The sequence below is a fragment of the Cygnus olor genome, chromosome 17 (genome assembly GCF_009769625.2).
Source record: "Cygnus olor isolate bCygOlo1 chromosome 17, bCygOlo1.pri.v2, whole genome shotgun sequence".
Lineage (NCBI taxonomy): Eukaryota > Metazoa > Chordata > Aves > Anseriformes > Anatidae > Cygnus > Cygnus olor.
Genome location: NC_049185.1, coordinates 11,879,476 through 11,896,108, shown reverse-complemented (window position 1 = coordinate 11,896,108; position 16,633 = coordinate 11,879,476). Strand labels below are relative to the sequence as shown.

The following is a 16,633-nucleotide window of genomic DNA, read 5'->3' as shown; positions in this document are numbered from 1 at the left end:
GGGGCTGCGCGTGAGGCGGCCGTTGGGCGTGAGGCGGCCGCTGGGCGGGTCGCGGCCGTCGCTCCTCCCCGAGCCGTTACCGCGGCCACCGCTCAGCGTCGGGCGGCCGCCCGGGGCCTTGCCGCCATGAGTCTGAACGACGTGCGAGTGCGGTGGCTGCGGGACCGAGCGCTCGCGTCGCTGGGGCTGAGCGATCCGGCGCCTTTCGAGGAGCTGCTGAACCGCCACGGCGGTGAGGGGGCGCGGACCGTGCTGCGCTTCTTCAGCCGCGGTGCTGAGGATGATGAAGAGAAGAAAGCCGCGGGGGTGTTGCTGCTGCGGGTCGAGCGGCGCCCCCAGGAGACCAAGGAAGCAGCGGGTGAGGCTGCCCTGCTTGCCCGGCCTGCGGGACCCACCCCTGGGTACTGCCTAGTCCTGAAACCCTTCCTGCTGCCCTCTCTCTAGCTGTTTCTCCCTCTTTCAGGCCCCTACTTGTCCCATCTGGAGTCCCAGTCCCTCTCCTTACTCCATTCCCTGTTCCTCCATTCCTTGAGCTGTGCCTAGTTGATAACTCAAAAGCTTCTGAAACAGTTACTTGCAGAAGCAGAGAGTCCTGCTCCAGTATTTTATATCCATAAAAGAATTTTGTTCTTACTGTGTAAAAAAGGACCATCAAAGTTAAGCATGAGGTCTGACGTGTGTATAAGTAGACTAAAGGAATGATGTGACCTAACTTTCCACTCTGCACCTCTCAATGGATGCAGCTACAACACTGCAAGTTGGTGCTTAAAGGCAGCAAGATGGGGAGAATTAATATTGCTTCATAATAATTATAGCACACAAAGAAGTGTGATCTTTCCAGTTGGGGATGCAACTATGCTTCTTCCACCTTTTAAGTGTCTAGAAACCTGTGCTGAAAGGGGAAGGAGACAAGGCGCGACGTCTGAAAGACAGGAAAAATAACATTTGAAATTCTTGAATGGCCCTGGAATTCACGTAGTTGTTTCTTGTGTTACAATGTCTTCGCCTTTGCTTCTTGGGTGTGGCATTGCTACAGCCATTTTCACATCATAGATCAGTCACAAAAAAAACCTAAATTGTTTGAAGGTTCCTTTCGCAAAGTGCCTTCATCTTGGAATTTGTTAACCTACTTATTTTATACTAAAAAGTCAACAGTGCTGGAAAATGCTGATAAGGATGTTCTAGATAAAGCCCAATTACCTGTAGAATTTAGCATGGTCTTTTCCATGTTTGGATTCAGTCCTTCAGCAATAGTGCTGTCCTGTGGGAAAATGTACGGATGTCTGATTGTTGAAAGGTGGTGCTGTAGGGAGAAGAAAAAGCTCGGTTACTTAATTTTAGAAGAAAATTGGAAGGATCCATCTTACGTGCATGGAATACCTGTTCTTTAAGTGAGCTCTCTTGTGTTATTCTTAGACACGACTCAGAAAAGTAAGACATCTGATCCGGAACCCTCAGACACTAAAAGTGTGTCAGGTCATGTATCAACTCTCTCTAGTGTGTCTGAATTGAGTGAAGTAGAGCAAAGACTTGCAGCTGACAGTGTGGAACACGCACCCCATGTAAGTCTGTTGTATTCACTCTGTTCTTTTGGGATATGAAGATGCTGGCTTTCTGATGCAAATATTTCAGTAAAACTGATGGGCTAATTAAGGAGGTACGATGCAGACCAAGGACTCAGAGCAGAACAGAACATTTTACAAGAACAGCAATTTTCATTGAAACTGCTGGCCTGTGGTGTCTGCCACAGCCTCTGAAATTGACTGACATTACAAAGGTAATTTACTTGGCAAAACTCTATGTTTTTAGTGAGGAAATGCGGTAGTGAGTTACTCAGCTACCACATTAGCTATTCCCAGGTTTGCTTGTAACAGAAAGGTTGGAGTTAGAATGATTGCTAGGTAAAGACACCACGGGAGGATCATGTAAGGGACAGTGAACAAAGGCTTTTGTACCTCAAGGCTTTTGCCTAATTAGACACTTGGGATGGAGTCTGATGTTTATAACTAAACTTAGTTTATGACTGAGATGCAGTGGGAGGGGAGTAGGTGCTTGCACATTCTCAGGAAGGCTCTATGGGGGCATTGAACTGTGGTCCATTTTTTTATGTTTCAAACACTGATGCTCTTGGTCCTGTTGGTCTGGAAATTAACATTGTTTACAAAGGTGATGCTTTTTACTGTTAGTTGAGTGATTTTTTTAAACTTTTTTTATGACACCTGTTTACTTGGACAGCAATGTGAAGATAATGTAGTTAAAATAATGCTTCTGTTCCATTGCTCATAGAAGGCAAACATTGTCTTGCTGTTAGGAAACTTGGCAGCAAATAGTAACAGTCATTTTTCCTTTTTATTTTGTGTTTCAGTTAACAGAACAGAAAGCTGACAAAGTGTATTTGTATGTGGCTCTTGATGAAATTCCTGAAGAATTTGTCTCAGATGTTAGTGTCTATTTTTTGAGAGACACCAAAGGTATTTGTCCTAAATAACTGCTGGCTCTGTGTTTCCAGACTTTTTATCAATTATAGAATCATTTAGGTTGGAAAAGACCTTCGAGATCATCAAATTCCATTGTTAACCTGACCTGCTGAGTCCCATCACTGTCCCTTAGCAACACATACATACATTTCTTAAATATTTCCAGGGATGGGGACTCCACCACTTCCCTGGCCAGCCTATTCCAATCCTTGACCACTCCCTCTGTGAAGAAATTCTTCCTAATACTCAATCTAACCTTCCCCTGGAGCAATTTGAGATCATTTCCTCATATTCTATAACTTGTGATCTGAGAAAAAGGGACTGACAACCTCCTCACTGCGACTTCCTTTCAAGGAATTGTAGAGAGCAGTGAGGTCTCCCCTCAGCCTCCTTTTCTTCAGACTGAAGAACCCCTCTTCCCTCAACTCCTCCTCATAAACCTTGTTCTCCAGTCCCTTAAGAAGTAGTTCATACTGAGGAAAAGTGATAATGACTGGGATTTAGGATAGTGCCTATCCATTCCTAACTGAGTAGGAATGCTCTCAGAGTAGAGCCAGGAATCAAGAACACTTTTCATATTAAATATTTGGAAAATTACATATCGTCCACATTTCGCCAGCAGGGATGAAGCTTTCAAGCTGGTCTCGGAGGAACTAATGAGATTTAGTTACTGTAACTGCTAGAACTGTGTGAAGTGCCTTGAGAATGAGGAGCTGTATGTGAAAGGTGGACCACAAGGTGGTGATAAGTGCAACTGGGGTATCAAACCTCCTGGCCTGACTCAATTTTTGTTATACAATAGCAGCATGTGACATAGAGGTTCTATTCTGATAGTTCATACTTTTATCATAAAGCCAATGACAATAGCTACTGTTTCTGGTTACAGTCAGACTTCAGTATCTAGTTCCACTCCCACAGTAAACAACTTCTAAACTGAAACAAACAAGTATTTCCATGCCTATTTCCAGGAACAATCAGCCGTCTGTTAACTCTAACTTAGTGCCAGCCACTGATCCCAGCATACCTTTATGTGGATTCACTGAGCAGCAGCATGTGTGGTTTAAAGCTACAAAGTATTTTGTATGTGCCTATTACTTTCAGTTTTTCTAAAAACATGAAATTTGAGAAAAAAAAAACATCAAAAAATCTGCAACATTAAAACCAGCAGCAGTTTTGAAAGCGGCTTGCATCAAGCCTAGTTTATTATTACCATGGCAGTTTGCTTTATTGGAGTTTTAACTTGTTATGGAAAAGAATTTATACAATTGTTTTAATAATTGTGTTCTGTACAATTATTAATTATTTAATTATTGTATTCTGTATGCTAATTGCTTGTATACTGTTTAGAAACAGTTACTGAACCTAATGACCTGACTGAAGCTAATGAAGTTCTTCCTAAAATGATAGAATTTGGTTTACTGACTGATGATACTCTTTTGATGCTAAAGAATGTCATCTCACAGGTAAATGTTTTACAGCTTTTATATGTGAAGTTTTCAGTTTTCCGTGAGTGATTTGCCTATTTAGTATTCTGCTGACCATGTAGACTACGTATATGAAATCCTTTCATGAATGACCTTCTTATGCCAAAATGAAGTTTGGGGTAATGCTTTTTATTTTGTTTCCCAAAATTTTATAAGGATGTGGAGACAGTCACTATTTCATTGAATTGCCTGACCCTATATAAGAAACATTTAAGAATGTGACACCATGTACCTTTATTTTGTGCTGATAGACTTTTGTGAAAGTATGCTGGAGCTATTCTCCTGCAGAACTTGCAGAGAGAATAGTCCTGAAGAAGTGAAATAGAAAGAGATGTATTTAAGTTAAATTTTAGAACAACCTATCCAAAGTGAATTAGTAGTAAGGTGTTTGTTTGTTTGTTTGTTTATAAATACGAACCATCTAATCTATGGTACCTGTTTGAATTATACTTATTTTTGCCTGCTCTCTCCTATAATTGACAGTGGGCTGAGGAAGCTTCCTTACATCCAGATAGCGAAAACACAGACTCTGAAAAAATAAATTTATCTGAGACTGAGCTTGCAGGAAAGAAAGAACAGTCTGTGGAGTACTGTAATGTTCAGATGAGGAATGAGCTCCTAACCAATATGCAAGAATTTTCAAGTGTTATTCAGCAGACGGTACAGCAAATTGAAGGTGAGTATTCTGCCTATGCCAGCACTGTGTTGATTAGAGTACAGAACAATAGAAGGAGGTTCACCTAGGAATGGCTTTGTTTAGAATAGCAAATGCATACAATTTCTGGGGAAGCTCCAGATCTGATTAAAGTTTCTCTTGCTGATCACAGTAGTATTTTTACTGCTCTGAAGCATAGCAGATAGTATGGGGAAATGGACTAAGTCAGTTTCAAACAGCCTGGAGTAAGAATAGCAGGGAGGGTAATCATGCCTCGTTTCTTCCCAATGTTCAGGGGACTCAGGCCATAGCAGGATATAGAAGGCAGAAGGCGAAAGCAGACTTTCACACGTAGTTTAGCATCGTGTCTCTGACAGGGATTAGTGTCACGCCATTGAGGAGAATGTAATGGTCTTCAGTAAACAGACCGATAATCTTCTTCAGCAAAGCCCTAATCCTAATTTTTAATACTTAGAGGTTGTGTTGAAGCTTGAAAGCTGAGAGCTTTTCAGTTATTTCTAGGAATATATCTTTGTTTGTACTGTATTAACTGTGAAGCAACTGGATGCTTTTTGTCATATTCTCAAATAGGCAGAGCAGATGGTATGTTACCTATACTCAAGTAGCTAGCAAAATGGAAGGTGTAAGCCATTTCAGTGATGTTACCTTAACAGTGCTGGTGGAACAAGACGGTTAATTTCAAATTCCTTTTCTCCCAACAGGAGAGATTAAACTGGACATGCCAACTATAAATCTAAACAGCGATGCGAGTGTTCTTGCCACAGTTCCAGAAGTGGTTGAAGCTCTTGAAAGTTGTGCAATGACCTGGCAAAAATTAATATCCACAGCTCTAGAGGAACAACTGAAAAAGGTTCCACAGGTGATGTTGCCCATAGCACCAAGCTTGTTTTGCTCCCAGAGACATTTCTTCATTTCCCACAAGAATCTCTCTGAATGGTTTGTGCTCTGTTTTAATCAAACTTAGTGTTTGATTGCTGGAAAGCCCATTTACTAATTGAAGTAAAGTAGAACAAAGGTAGTGAGTACCTGTGTGACTGCAGGAAATAGAATATAAAGCAATTCTCTGCAGATCCTATCCACCTGGGAGACTGTGGAAAACCAAGGCACTTTAGCTAGTTGCATTCTTCTAAAACCAGTGAGGTAGACATGAAATATTAAAAATGCAATGCTTTAAAAAACGTATAGCATTATATTTTCCCGTGAAAAATCATCTATCTCAAACAAAATACAATCTAATTGTAAGGTTCTGATTCTGCAAACAGTTACACATATGAGTAATACCATTAAACATAATAAGACGTTTCATGTCTACGAAATTAAGTGGGCATATATTTTTGTAAGCATGGAATCTTCAGATCCAACTCAAGGATGTAATCCCCATGAGCAGTTCCCCTCAGCGTGTGTAAAACTTTTGATTTCAAAGAGTTTCTTCTTTTTCTGTTTTTATTTTTTTTCATAGTTGAATCACATCTGGGTTTTCTCAGTATACAGCATATTGAAAAAAAAGAACAAATATAAACCTTCTCATAGGTTTTCATCCTCGAGTAATTGTAATTTAGAAATTTTATTTTTCTCCACATATCTTGTAGGGCAATGGTCCACTTGCAGAAATTGACTTCTGGCGTGAAAGACATGCTGCTTTATCTGGTCTTACTGAACAGACAAAGCTTCCAGGAGTTGAAAAAGTCTTGGCAGTACTACAGGAAGCTGAATCTGAGCATAGCAAAGGTTTACAGGCAGTCTTAAGTGACCTCAGAAAACATCATGTGGAAGCTCTAGATAACGCTAGGTTCCTTTCAACTCTTGAACGCTATTTGAAGGTATGTATCCTTAAGAAAACTGTGGAGTTGTAGCTGTATTTACCTGAGTTTGTTTTCTTTGTTGGTCAACTATTATTATTATTATTTTTTTTTTACTTTTTATGATCAATAAAGATATACTCCAGATTTTTTATATTTAATAATAAAAAAGCTTGCTTATTTTGTCTGAATTGCTGCTGTTCTAATATCTGAAAGCAGAAGCACAGAGCTGTGAACAGCTTGGTTTGTAAATCACAGCTTTGGAAGAACGAGATAGCACAGCTGAATTAAGGAAAACAAAGATTTCTCTACTCCACTTTTTGAGGTAACTTCTATCACTGGTTAGAGCTGATATGTCAAGTTTAAGTTCTACTGAAGGTTATCCAAATAAACAGTTGGGCCAAAACCAGTTTTAGGACATCTTTTTCAGAAAGTAGAATACTAATGAGACAGTACCTGACAAGCATTTGGAGCAATAGATGCAAATCTGCCCATCCTTAACCATCTGTGTAATTTGGTCACCAGGGTGTTTCCTTGACTGGGTTCTTTATTTACTAATGTCACAGATTTTCTTAACTTCAGCTATCTGTAGAATATTGAAGAGAATATTGGTTTATACAATATTTATCTGTATTTACATGACAACTTGTTCAAATTATTTAAAATATATTTAATAGAATTTAACACATGGCACTGGGTTTGATGTTGTCTTGGACACAATTCCTTTGCTGATGAATGCCCTGAGAATGGTATGGATTATCTCACGGCATTACAACAAGGACGAACGGATGGTACCCCTCATGGAACGAATTGCGTGGGAAATTTCAACACGGGTGTGCAAAGCCGTGGATTTACACACACTGTTTAAGTAAGTACTGGATTCCTATTTAACTAGGCTGTATTTGCTTGTTTTACAGAAAGTGTGGTCGATAACACTTGCATTGAATATGTTTCAGTGTTTTTCACTATCTGAAGTTGTATTAGAAGGTCAATTAAAAATCAATTAATGTTCTAGTTTTCACAAATTACTGAATCAGCCTGAAGAAATAGGTGCTTGTCCTCTTTTCTCTTGAAAGGACATAAATCAATAAACACAATGCAAATACTGTGGTACAGAAGTGACATAAATATCGTAAAAATCAGTCCTGAAATAACTCTTTCAAAATCAGTTTCACTGGAAATGAAGACCTCGCAGTTGTGAGTTTTGCCTAGATCTTGTACAACTAGAAGATACTAAACCAGGATAGATTGATCCAGTTGAAATATCATTTTATATCTATAATCTTTCTGTCTATAGTATCTTAACTCTTTTGATTAATAGAGAAGATAGAGCTGCTGCAAAAAAGAAAATAGCAGAAGCAAAAAATACTCTTGAACAATGGAAGAAATCTTATTTTGCTGTTCGTGCCCAAATTGAAGCATCAGGAAGAGAGCAACATTGGGAATTTGACCGAAAGCGTTTATTTGGAAAAACAGATTATATGGCTTCCATCTGTCAAGATCTGTATGACATTTTGCAGGTACTAATATAGACAGTAATTAAAGAGGATAGTTTGTGATCAGTGTCTTCTTCAGGAGGGGAGATTCTTTGTATTATAGTTGTTGAAGTGTTAATAGCCTTTTTATTTTTTTGTGTGTGTGTGTATGTTTAACCTTAAGAGAGATGAAATAACTCTTCTCAAGGTACTGGTTGGTGCCATGAGAAAGGTATTGCTGTGTACAGTACTGTTATCAACCTGCAAACTTGTAACAGTTGTTTCACAGATTTGCAGTTTTCACGTCTCGTTAGTTTAATGGTATCATTTTAGATAAAGTAATCATTTAAGTATATTGTAATATAAAATTTGACTGTATATGAATCAGTGTATCAACTGCAGGATAATATACATGAAAGATATGTGCTATGTGTAGGCTCCTTTAGGGTAGGGTAACTAGAAATACTAGTTGTCCATCAATGGCCACATGTTATGTAGACTGTGTATGTAAAATCCCTAGTGGAATAAAAAGAAGTAATAACTGAATGTTATCTGTTTTGACAAATGTGGTGTTGGGCCTGTAGAGTGTTTTTTTTTTTTTTTCCATAGAGATACTTCATGTCTTGCATAGGAATATGCAAAAAATCACAGCAAGAATTGATTGTTCTCTGGGCTATAGTTACCTTTAAAGGAAACAATAACAGAAGAGTATTAAATAGCAGAGAAAAGCATTAAAAATAAAGCTTTCTGTTATGTTCTTCTGAATTAACAGGTTGTTGAAGAGTTTTACAATATATTGGGTTCTGAACTGAAAGCTGTCACAGGTGATCCAAAACATATTGATGATCTACTGAGAAGGGTAGATGGACTAACTAGTCCAATGGAAGAACTGACTTTTGACCCTTTTAGCATCAAAAGCGCACATAATTGGAAGTTAATTATAGGAGAATTTAAAACAGAAGTTTCAGTAAGTACCGTGTACTGTGATTTTTCCCCCTTATTCCTTCCTATATAAAAATCTTTCTAGAATGTCAACATTTTCATTTAAAGAATGAATGATATGCTTTTTTTTTAAAAAAAAAAAAGAATATATGAACAAATATATAAATGAAAATGTGAGAAATTTTACCAAATTTTTAAATTCAGTATTTTGTGTTCAAGTTCTTTATCACCTCACTTAATCTTCTAAACCAGTGAAACATGCTTTATGTTCATTGGGAAAATAACTAGAGCATGAGCGGAGGCTATATATGACCTCCCTATGCTCATGCGCTGACATATCTCAGTCATGTTCTACAAAGAAATCAAACTTCTTTCTGGATTTATTCCTCCCATTCAGCTAAGAATACCCACAAATGCAAGTTGTTACAATGCCTTCTATGACTTATATAGCTGCCCAGCAGACACTGGGTTAACACTAATTTCCTGTAGCTTACTGGAAAGCCATCAGTTTACTATTTGGTCTTATAAATTACTAACAGTAAAGATATGTCTCAACACTACTAAAAAAAGATATTTTAATATTGCCTTCCTTTCTTGGTTTTGCAAGATGAACCTCTAAGAGACAGGATTTCTTGGCCTTCTTCCTTTGTCTCTGTCTAGGTTATTGAAGAAGAAGCCAAAAACTTTATTGATGAATCTTTTAAGACCCTTCGATCAGCAGAAGCTGCATTTGACATGCTGTTAAACTTCAAACACATCTGCACTCGTGAAACCATTAATAAGCAGATGATGATGAAATTCAATGACGTTTTGGACCAGTACTGTAAAGAGGTATTTAATTTAGCATTTCTTAGGTAGTATATGAAATTCTTTAGTGAAAATAATAAATCTGTATATATGTCTAAACTCATATGTAGTGTCATTTACCATCCAAAACACTGACAGGTTTTAAAAAAAATAAACGTAGTAATTGTTCTCACTTTTTTGGAACCTGTACAAGAAATAGTATGGTTAATTTGCTGAAATTATGTGCATATCTGTATATTTGTAGCACAGTACAGGAACTGAAAGATGTTTGCATGTGCAACGAGGATTGTGGCTATTCCTTTACTTTGTGAGCAGCAGTTCAACAGCAGTCCTTCCTGAGAAAAGCCATCTTTCAGCTTTCTTGTGCTGGACAATAAGTTCACAATATGACCAAAAGGAGTCAGAGATTAACAGTGAAGGCAGAAAGAATAACTTATGTGAAGCCCAAATATTGGAAAGTTTTTGCTATCATAGCATTTCTCTTGGTAATTCAAAGAGTTTAACACTCAGTTAAACACTGAGTTTAACAATAAGATGTAATCTCACAAAAAACACTGACAAAATAGCGGTTCCACAAGACAAGGAAAGGAAGGTGTTCTGTGTACTGCAGTTAATGCAAACAAGAGATGAATAAAAAAAATAATGAATTATTTTTATCGTGTTGCTGGAATTAGCTTCAGAGCCTGTGCTATGTACCAGGTTAGGTACTTACCATGGAACAACAGGTGGAGAAATGATTCTTTGCAATGTTTTATTCTCTTTTAGGTCGAAAATGTTAAGCAAATCTTTGTTCAGAACCTCGAGGATCCGCCTTTGTTCAAGAATCATCCTCCAGTGGCTGGAGCAATATACTGGTCCCGATCCCTTTTCTATCGGATCAAACACACTATCATTCGATTTCAAGAAGTAGAGGAGTTACTTGCTAGTGAACGTGGAAAGGAAGTATGTTGTTTCTTTTGCTGTTTAATGAAGGAAGAATACTTTCCTCATACCATTCTAGGGAGGTGAAAACGCTCTTATGTGAGCAAAAATGTCTTTGCACATAGTAAGCTATGTGAGACGTGAAAAGCTGATTGGTACCTTCCCACTGTTTCCTGGAGAAATAGTGTCAGAATAAATGACAGAACTCAAGAACCTGAATTCTTCATCACCTGTATTACAAGGCATTATTTGCCCTCTCATCTGATAAAGATCAGAAACCTTATTAAGACAGGATAGTGGAACATTTCTCGTGATCTTTAAAATGAATTAAACAGAATTTTTCTTTCTAGGTAAAGCAAATATATCTTCAAGTGGCCAAGAGGATGAAAGAGTATGAAGATCAGAAATATGATCAGTGGAGAGAAGGAACAGAGCAGATGCTCCCACTGTTACTGAAAAAATCTCTGCTGATGGTTGTTACTGGTGGGGCGGCAAACCATATTAATCAAGAGACTTCTGAGCAGGTGAGAGAGGAAAATAACATACCTGATTTCTCTGTGGGAAAGAACTGAAACCTATTTGATGATCGGTGAGATTTTTCGAAGAATGATGTCTTAAAGAGAAACACTGTTTTTTAATGGAAAATTTAAAAAAGTACTGAGATCAAAATTGAAACTAGAATGCTGAGATTGCTGTCAAATTTTAAAGGCATTTCCACAATCTGAATGTTAGCTATTCTGTCTGACTTTTACCTACTGTCTTATCAAATGTCTCCAAGAGTTAACTTTTTCCTTGTGTTGTAACAGTCTGGTGTTTCTATGCTTTCTGCTGCTTTCTTGTGTTGTAGACCTCAGCAACAGAGGAGCCTCTCACCACAGAGAAAAGAGTGCAGTTCATACTGAATTTTTCTCCTAGACTCCAAGAGATTATAACTGAAACAAAGTACATGGAACAACTGGGGTTTCCAGTCCCAGAAATAGCAAGAAATGTGGCATTACAGGAAGACAAATACCTTGGGTAAAGTTATAACAGAATACCTGCTCTCATACAGACTTACAGCAATGTTTCAAGTGATTTCACTCCAAACCAGAGTGTGCCATGAGTCATCAACTTTTGGAAATACGAGAGCTCGTAGTGACTTTTTTTAAGGGTAAAATTGCTGATGGCCATGGTACACTAGCAGTCTTTTCTCTTTCGCTGTCTGCATCCTTCTCCCTGTAGCACTACGTTTTACAAATGAAAACCTCCTCAAAATCTGAAGGAAAAACAAGGAAAGAAAGTACATTTTTTTTGCAATGAATTCTTAATGCCATTTAGATTTCAGTTCACATTTGAACTCACTGCCACTTTTTTGTACAGCCTTGGATAAGTCACTTTTGCCCAAATTATCACAGAATTTAGGCACACAGGTGCAATAAGAGCCCTAACTGGATTTTAAAGTTTACCTGTTGAGTTCATGTATGTGATTCAAACTGAGTCTGTCTTAAATACTTCTTCTGGGTTGGGGCAGGAGAGGATGGTCTAGCTGCTACTGGAGTCATACATGATTTTTCTTTTGTTTGTGAGAGGAAGTGAATTGTATTTATGATCAATACATAGTCATTATTTCTGCAAATTTTGGTTTATGTGGAAGTTTGAACAGAAGGAAGAAAGTGATCTGCCTTTTTCAGAACTGTGTTTCCAGAAAATCATGATTTTTATTTTTTGTTGTTGTTGTTATGTTTCTTACACTCATTAGATATACAAATGGATTAAAAAACATGCTGGATCACTATCACAACTTAATGGGAACATTGAGTGAAGCAGAAACCAAACTTCTTGATGACCATATTCAAGAGCTCTGGAGAGTATTCAAATTAGGGCACGGAAGACTCAACTGGAACTCCCTAGGTAATGGAGATACTATTTTATAATGGCCTTTTCTACTGATTTGCAGTTCAAAAATTCTCTTCAATTCTGCATTCTGTTTGATTTGTCAGATAAAAGCTATGCATCCTTAAACAGGATAGCCTATTGCCATGGTGTAAGTCAGAATAGTATGTTAGACAGGGTCTGATCCAAGTGGGTATTTCTTATGTTTTTATTACATGTAAAACACTGAGTGGAAATGGATATAGACTGTTAGAGCTAGAAGGGAGCTAGATGAAGGATTAGGTGAGAAAACATCTAATCTATCTTTCTGCAGAGTATCAGTTCATTCTCAAACATATCCGGTTGTTGACAATTTTGATGCATTGGTGAAAGATTTGGTAAAAGAAAGAAAACAAATGATTGTAATTTATTTCAGGTATTGGTGACTTTACAGTCCGATGTACACAAGCCATCAGGAAGTTTGAATCACTCGTCCATCAGATTCATATTAATTCTGAAATCATAAGCAACAAACTTCTGTTGATAGAATCAACAAATCTTTTTAAGTTTCCACTTCCAAAAAATGGTGATGAACTTCCTAGTAAGTCTTCGTATTTTCATTTCTGAGCTCCCTGATGTTTTGTTTTGCTCTATCTGCTACTTCGCATTTTTAGTTGCAAAGATCAATCCTTATAATAGTTACCAGAAGAAGTTACAGCAGTAACAGTATTTCCTGGTTTAACACAGGAAGCACAAGCAGAACTTCAGTACCCTAAGCTGACAGTGTCAATGAGAGGAACATAGAGACAGGTATATAAATAGATCATTTGACCTGTGTTTACCTTGCTTTTGATTACTTTCCCCCTAGCTTTCCCTTGGATTCTTCTTCCTTCTTGTATGCAGTAATGTAGTCTTAGAGTTGCAATCTGCATGGAGTGTCAGCTCCCATCTGGGCTATCTCAACTGCACTCTTTTCCTCAGAGGGAAATTGCAGTGAGGTGATTGTCTCTCAGGCCTCCCTTTCGCTTCCAGTGACAGGGTAGGGGTGATGGACCACATTTCTTCGAATGATTTGTGAGTCTTACAGAGGTTACTTTTGCATCTAATGGTTACTATTGAATAATTGAATCCATATAAAATCAGAGGGCTGAAATATTAATAAATTAGCATTACTAAATGAAGATATTTTTCTAGTGTGCAATATCAATTTCATGTTTACAAATAAAGACCAGCTAATTGTTCCACTACTGAAATCCGTTAGATCTTTTGCAGTTATTAACACTATTTTTTGTGATCTTTTGCAGATATGAAAGATTTTTTTGTATATGTTAAGGGTGAAAGAGCAAAAGATACAGAACTCATGGTTAGAAATTATACTGCCATTCCAAAATCATTAACAAAAGTAGAAGGACGGGTTGCCAATACAAACAGTGGCAAATCTCCAAAGTTAGCTTCCTATTATGCATACTGGGAAAACAGGATTTATCAGGTGTTGACAGAGTTAATTTTGAAGTAAGTCAGTTGTTTGCTTTAATGGGTTTTTACTCTTTCATCTTTAGTATTTTCTAGATCTGTTGTTCTAAACTCATGTATACTGTTTGAATTCCTTAGTGATTTGCAGTTTGAGACAGACTTGTATTTGTACTGTTTTATTTGTTTGTTTGTGCAAAGAATGGAGAATTGATAACAATGTAGAGAAGAAACCCAAATTCTGAGAAAATGGATATTGGACATGTTGTTGGCAGAAGAGAGAAATGCACCTCTTCCGCAGTGTATATAGTTCCATATCCCAGCTTTATTTTTAAAGTCAATGCCTTGTTTTAGTAAAGAATACAATTTTGAAAATTTGGTGTCTGGGTGCCAGATGCATCCCTGTAATGCAGAGAACACCAGTACAAGAACAAAGGTTTGTTGGATTACGCTTTATCTGGGCCCAAGGAGGTTCCTGTAACTAGATATTACAATGGCTTTTTACAGAACCTCTAACAGAGTGCTGCAGTGTTCTAGAAGCTTCCCAGCCATCTCCCCTCGTGATCCATGTCTTTGTATTCTAGTCCATGCTCAGCTGACTTCTGTGGGCTTCCCTGTCTGGGCTGTTGCGTAGGAGTTGACCGTAGTCTCAGGGTCCTTTTGCACCAGTGTATTCCCATTCCTTCCTTCCAATAGCTTCTTTTAGCCAGCCAAATTTTTGCATTAAATCAGTCCTAGTGGGACAATTTTGCTTAGATACACATCAGTGTTTCCCGCTGAAATAACAGTTAACTGACTTCTGACAGATCTGCTTGCAAATCTAAGTGCATACCTTATAATTGCAGTCTCTGTTGGACATTCTGTGGAGGGATCAGTACCTGATCATTACTGTCTGTGACATGATTTTTTTCCTCTCCCAGGAATTTGCGAGCTTTTAATGAAGCTGTTCTTGCAAATGTGCCGTTGTTCCAAATAGAAGCTGTTTTATCTCCTCCCGAGATAATCTTGCAACCTAATGCCAACAAGATTGACAAAATGATGGCACAATGTATCCAAGACTGTGTTGAGGTCACTAAGGTGATTTTTTGATTAAAATTTAATTGTTGCCAGATTTTGCTTGTGATGATTATGAATTAATTGGGCAAGTGTTAATGACAAAGGGAAGATTCATATTGCTCTTTCTTGAAATCAAAATATCCAGTACATAGTTCTAATTTTACAGTCTTTTTTAAAAGTCTTTTAAAGTCTTAACTTTGTAGCCTGATAACAAAGGAGAAAAAAAAAAAGCAGAACATGAAAAAACAAACCACCATAAAGCTTTATGCACTTTTTACTTAGGCAAAATTATTTGCTACTCTTCAGCAGTTTTACCATTGTAAGGACATCATTTGGTTCTATAAATCAGCATACATCACAAGGAAATAGTTTTCACTGCAGATGTTTTTTTTCTGATGTTTAAATAATCTGATGGAGTAACAAATACGGGTAGCCTTCTCCATATTACAGCTCTCCACAAAAGTAACAAAAAAACAGTTCAGAAAATGTTAGGAGAAGGACATCTAGGACAGCAGGTTAGCAGTAGATGGAATATATAGCTTGTTGACAAAGATGTGGCATTATTTTCTTGCATGAGTATGGTCATATTGAACTGCCTTCCAGAAAAGAAGCCAAATATTGTGGCAGTGGTCCTGCCCTCTGATGATGAAGAAATGGTTCCAGATATCACATGAAATGAATAAATTTAGATCAAGTGTGCTTCCTGTGCTCAGATTTGCTGTTCTGTTCTACTGCAGCATCCAGCCTTTTTAATGTAATACCTGTTTCCCTGTGCAATGCTATATTGCCATTCAGTGGAGATTTTAAAACAGACTGAATAATGCATGGGAAGATTTTGTTAGGATGAAATTAACTCTTCTCTCAAGTGTTTGTGAAAATACAGTCTCTTCTCATGCTGTCAGAAAAACAATTGATTTGAGAAATCATTCACACCCCTTCCTACATAGTCTCCTAAATAATAATGAATTATTTGACTAATATGACTCTCTAAAAAGTAATTATTTTTCAACCCTGTCTTGAAAACTCTAGCATTTTGTGCGATGGATGCACGGCACATGTATTGAGTGCCCTCCTCAGCATGTCGAAGATGAAGTTATCACTTTCAGCTTTTACAGTGACATCTCCCAGAACCCTCTGATAATTGAGCAGGCTGCTCTCATCACTCAGAATGTCCACAAACTCCTGGCTTCTCTCAGCAAGTACTTGAACCAGTGGAAGAGGTATCGCTTTCTGTGGGAATTAGACAAAGACATAGCTATAGAGAAGTTTGCTGCAAAAAAGCCTGCTTGTGTCACCTTTGATGAAAAGTTGCAGTTCTATATGAAGATAGCTCAAGAAGTGACTCAACAGCCCTTGATTAAAGATGAGCAATTTATCAGGCTTCAGATGGGTCCTTTAGTTTACGTGGTGGAGGAGAATGCTAGAGACTGGATGATTTCATTTGGAAAGCTGCTTAATGAGTCTGCAAGACAGGAACTCTTCAGTCTTCAGGAGGAGATTGAGGTAGGTGTTCTCAGTTCTTCTTGTCCTATGCAGCTAGTACTGACTAGCAGGTGACCATTTGAACTACTCTCTGAATTGGTTGAAACTGCCTGGTGTACTCTGGTATGTCATACATAAAGAGGTGAGCCACCACTCTCTGTAGCTGGTAAACAAGAGAAAACAGTCACACACA

The 16,633-nt window shown here is 37.9% G+C and overlaps 1 protein-coding gene across 3 annotated transcripts in view; it reads left to right on the top strand.

The window, feature by feature from the left end:
• The first annotated feature begins 26 nt into the window (after positions 1-26).
• DNAH10 (dynein axonemal heavy chain 10) overlaps positions 27-16,633 on the top strand; it is a 59,576-nt gene continuing 42,969 nt past the window's right edge. For all 3 annotated transcript variants that reach the window (XM_040576862.1, XM_040576861.1, XM_040576863.1), the window contains exons 1-19: positions 27-358; positions 1,417-1,562; positions 2,366-2,471; positions 3,825-3,940; positions 4,445-4,637; positions 5,339-5,496; positions 6,227-6,457; positions 7,114-7,304; positions 7,758-7,956; positions 8,684-8,878; positions 9,514-9,684; positions 10,426-10,602; positions 10,932-11,105; positions 11,429-11,598; positions 12,320-12,471; positions 12,869-13,033; positions 13,737-13,944; positions 14,823-14,979; positions 15,988-16,461. In XM_040576862.1, the coding sequence (XP_040432796.1) occupies positions 127-358; positions 1,417-1,562; positions 2,366-2,471; positions 3,825-3,940; positions 4,445-4,637; positions 5,339-5,496; positions 6,227-6,457; positions 7,114-7,304; positions 7,758-7,956; positions 8,684-8,878; positions 9,514-9,684; positions 10,426-10,602; positions 10,932-11,105; positions 11,429-11,598; positions 12,320-12,471; positions 12,869-13,033; positions 13,737-13,944; positions 14,823-14,979; positions 15,988-16,461 (3,615 nt within the window). In that variant the 5' untranslated portion in view covers positions 27-126. The remainder of the gene's footprint in view (positions 359-1,416; positions 1,563-2,365; positions 2,472-3,824; positions 3,941-4,444; positions 4,638-5,338; positions 5,497-6,226; positions 6,458-7,113; positions 7,305-7,757; positions 7,957-8,683; positions 8,879-9,513; positions 9,685-10,425; positions 10,603-10,931; positions 11,106-11,428; positions 11,599-12,319; positions 12,472-12,868; positions 13,034-13,736; positions 13,945-14,822; positions 14,980-15,987; positions 16,462-16,633) is intronic.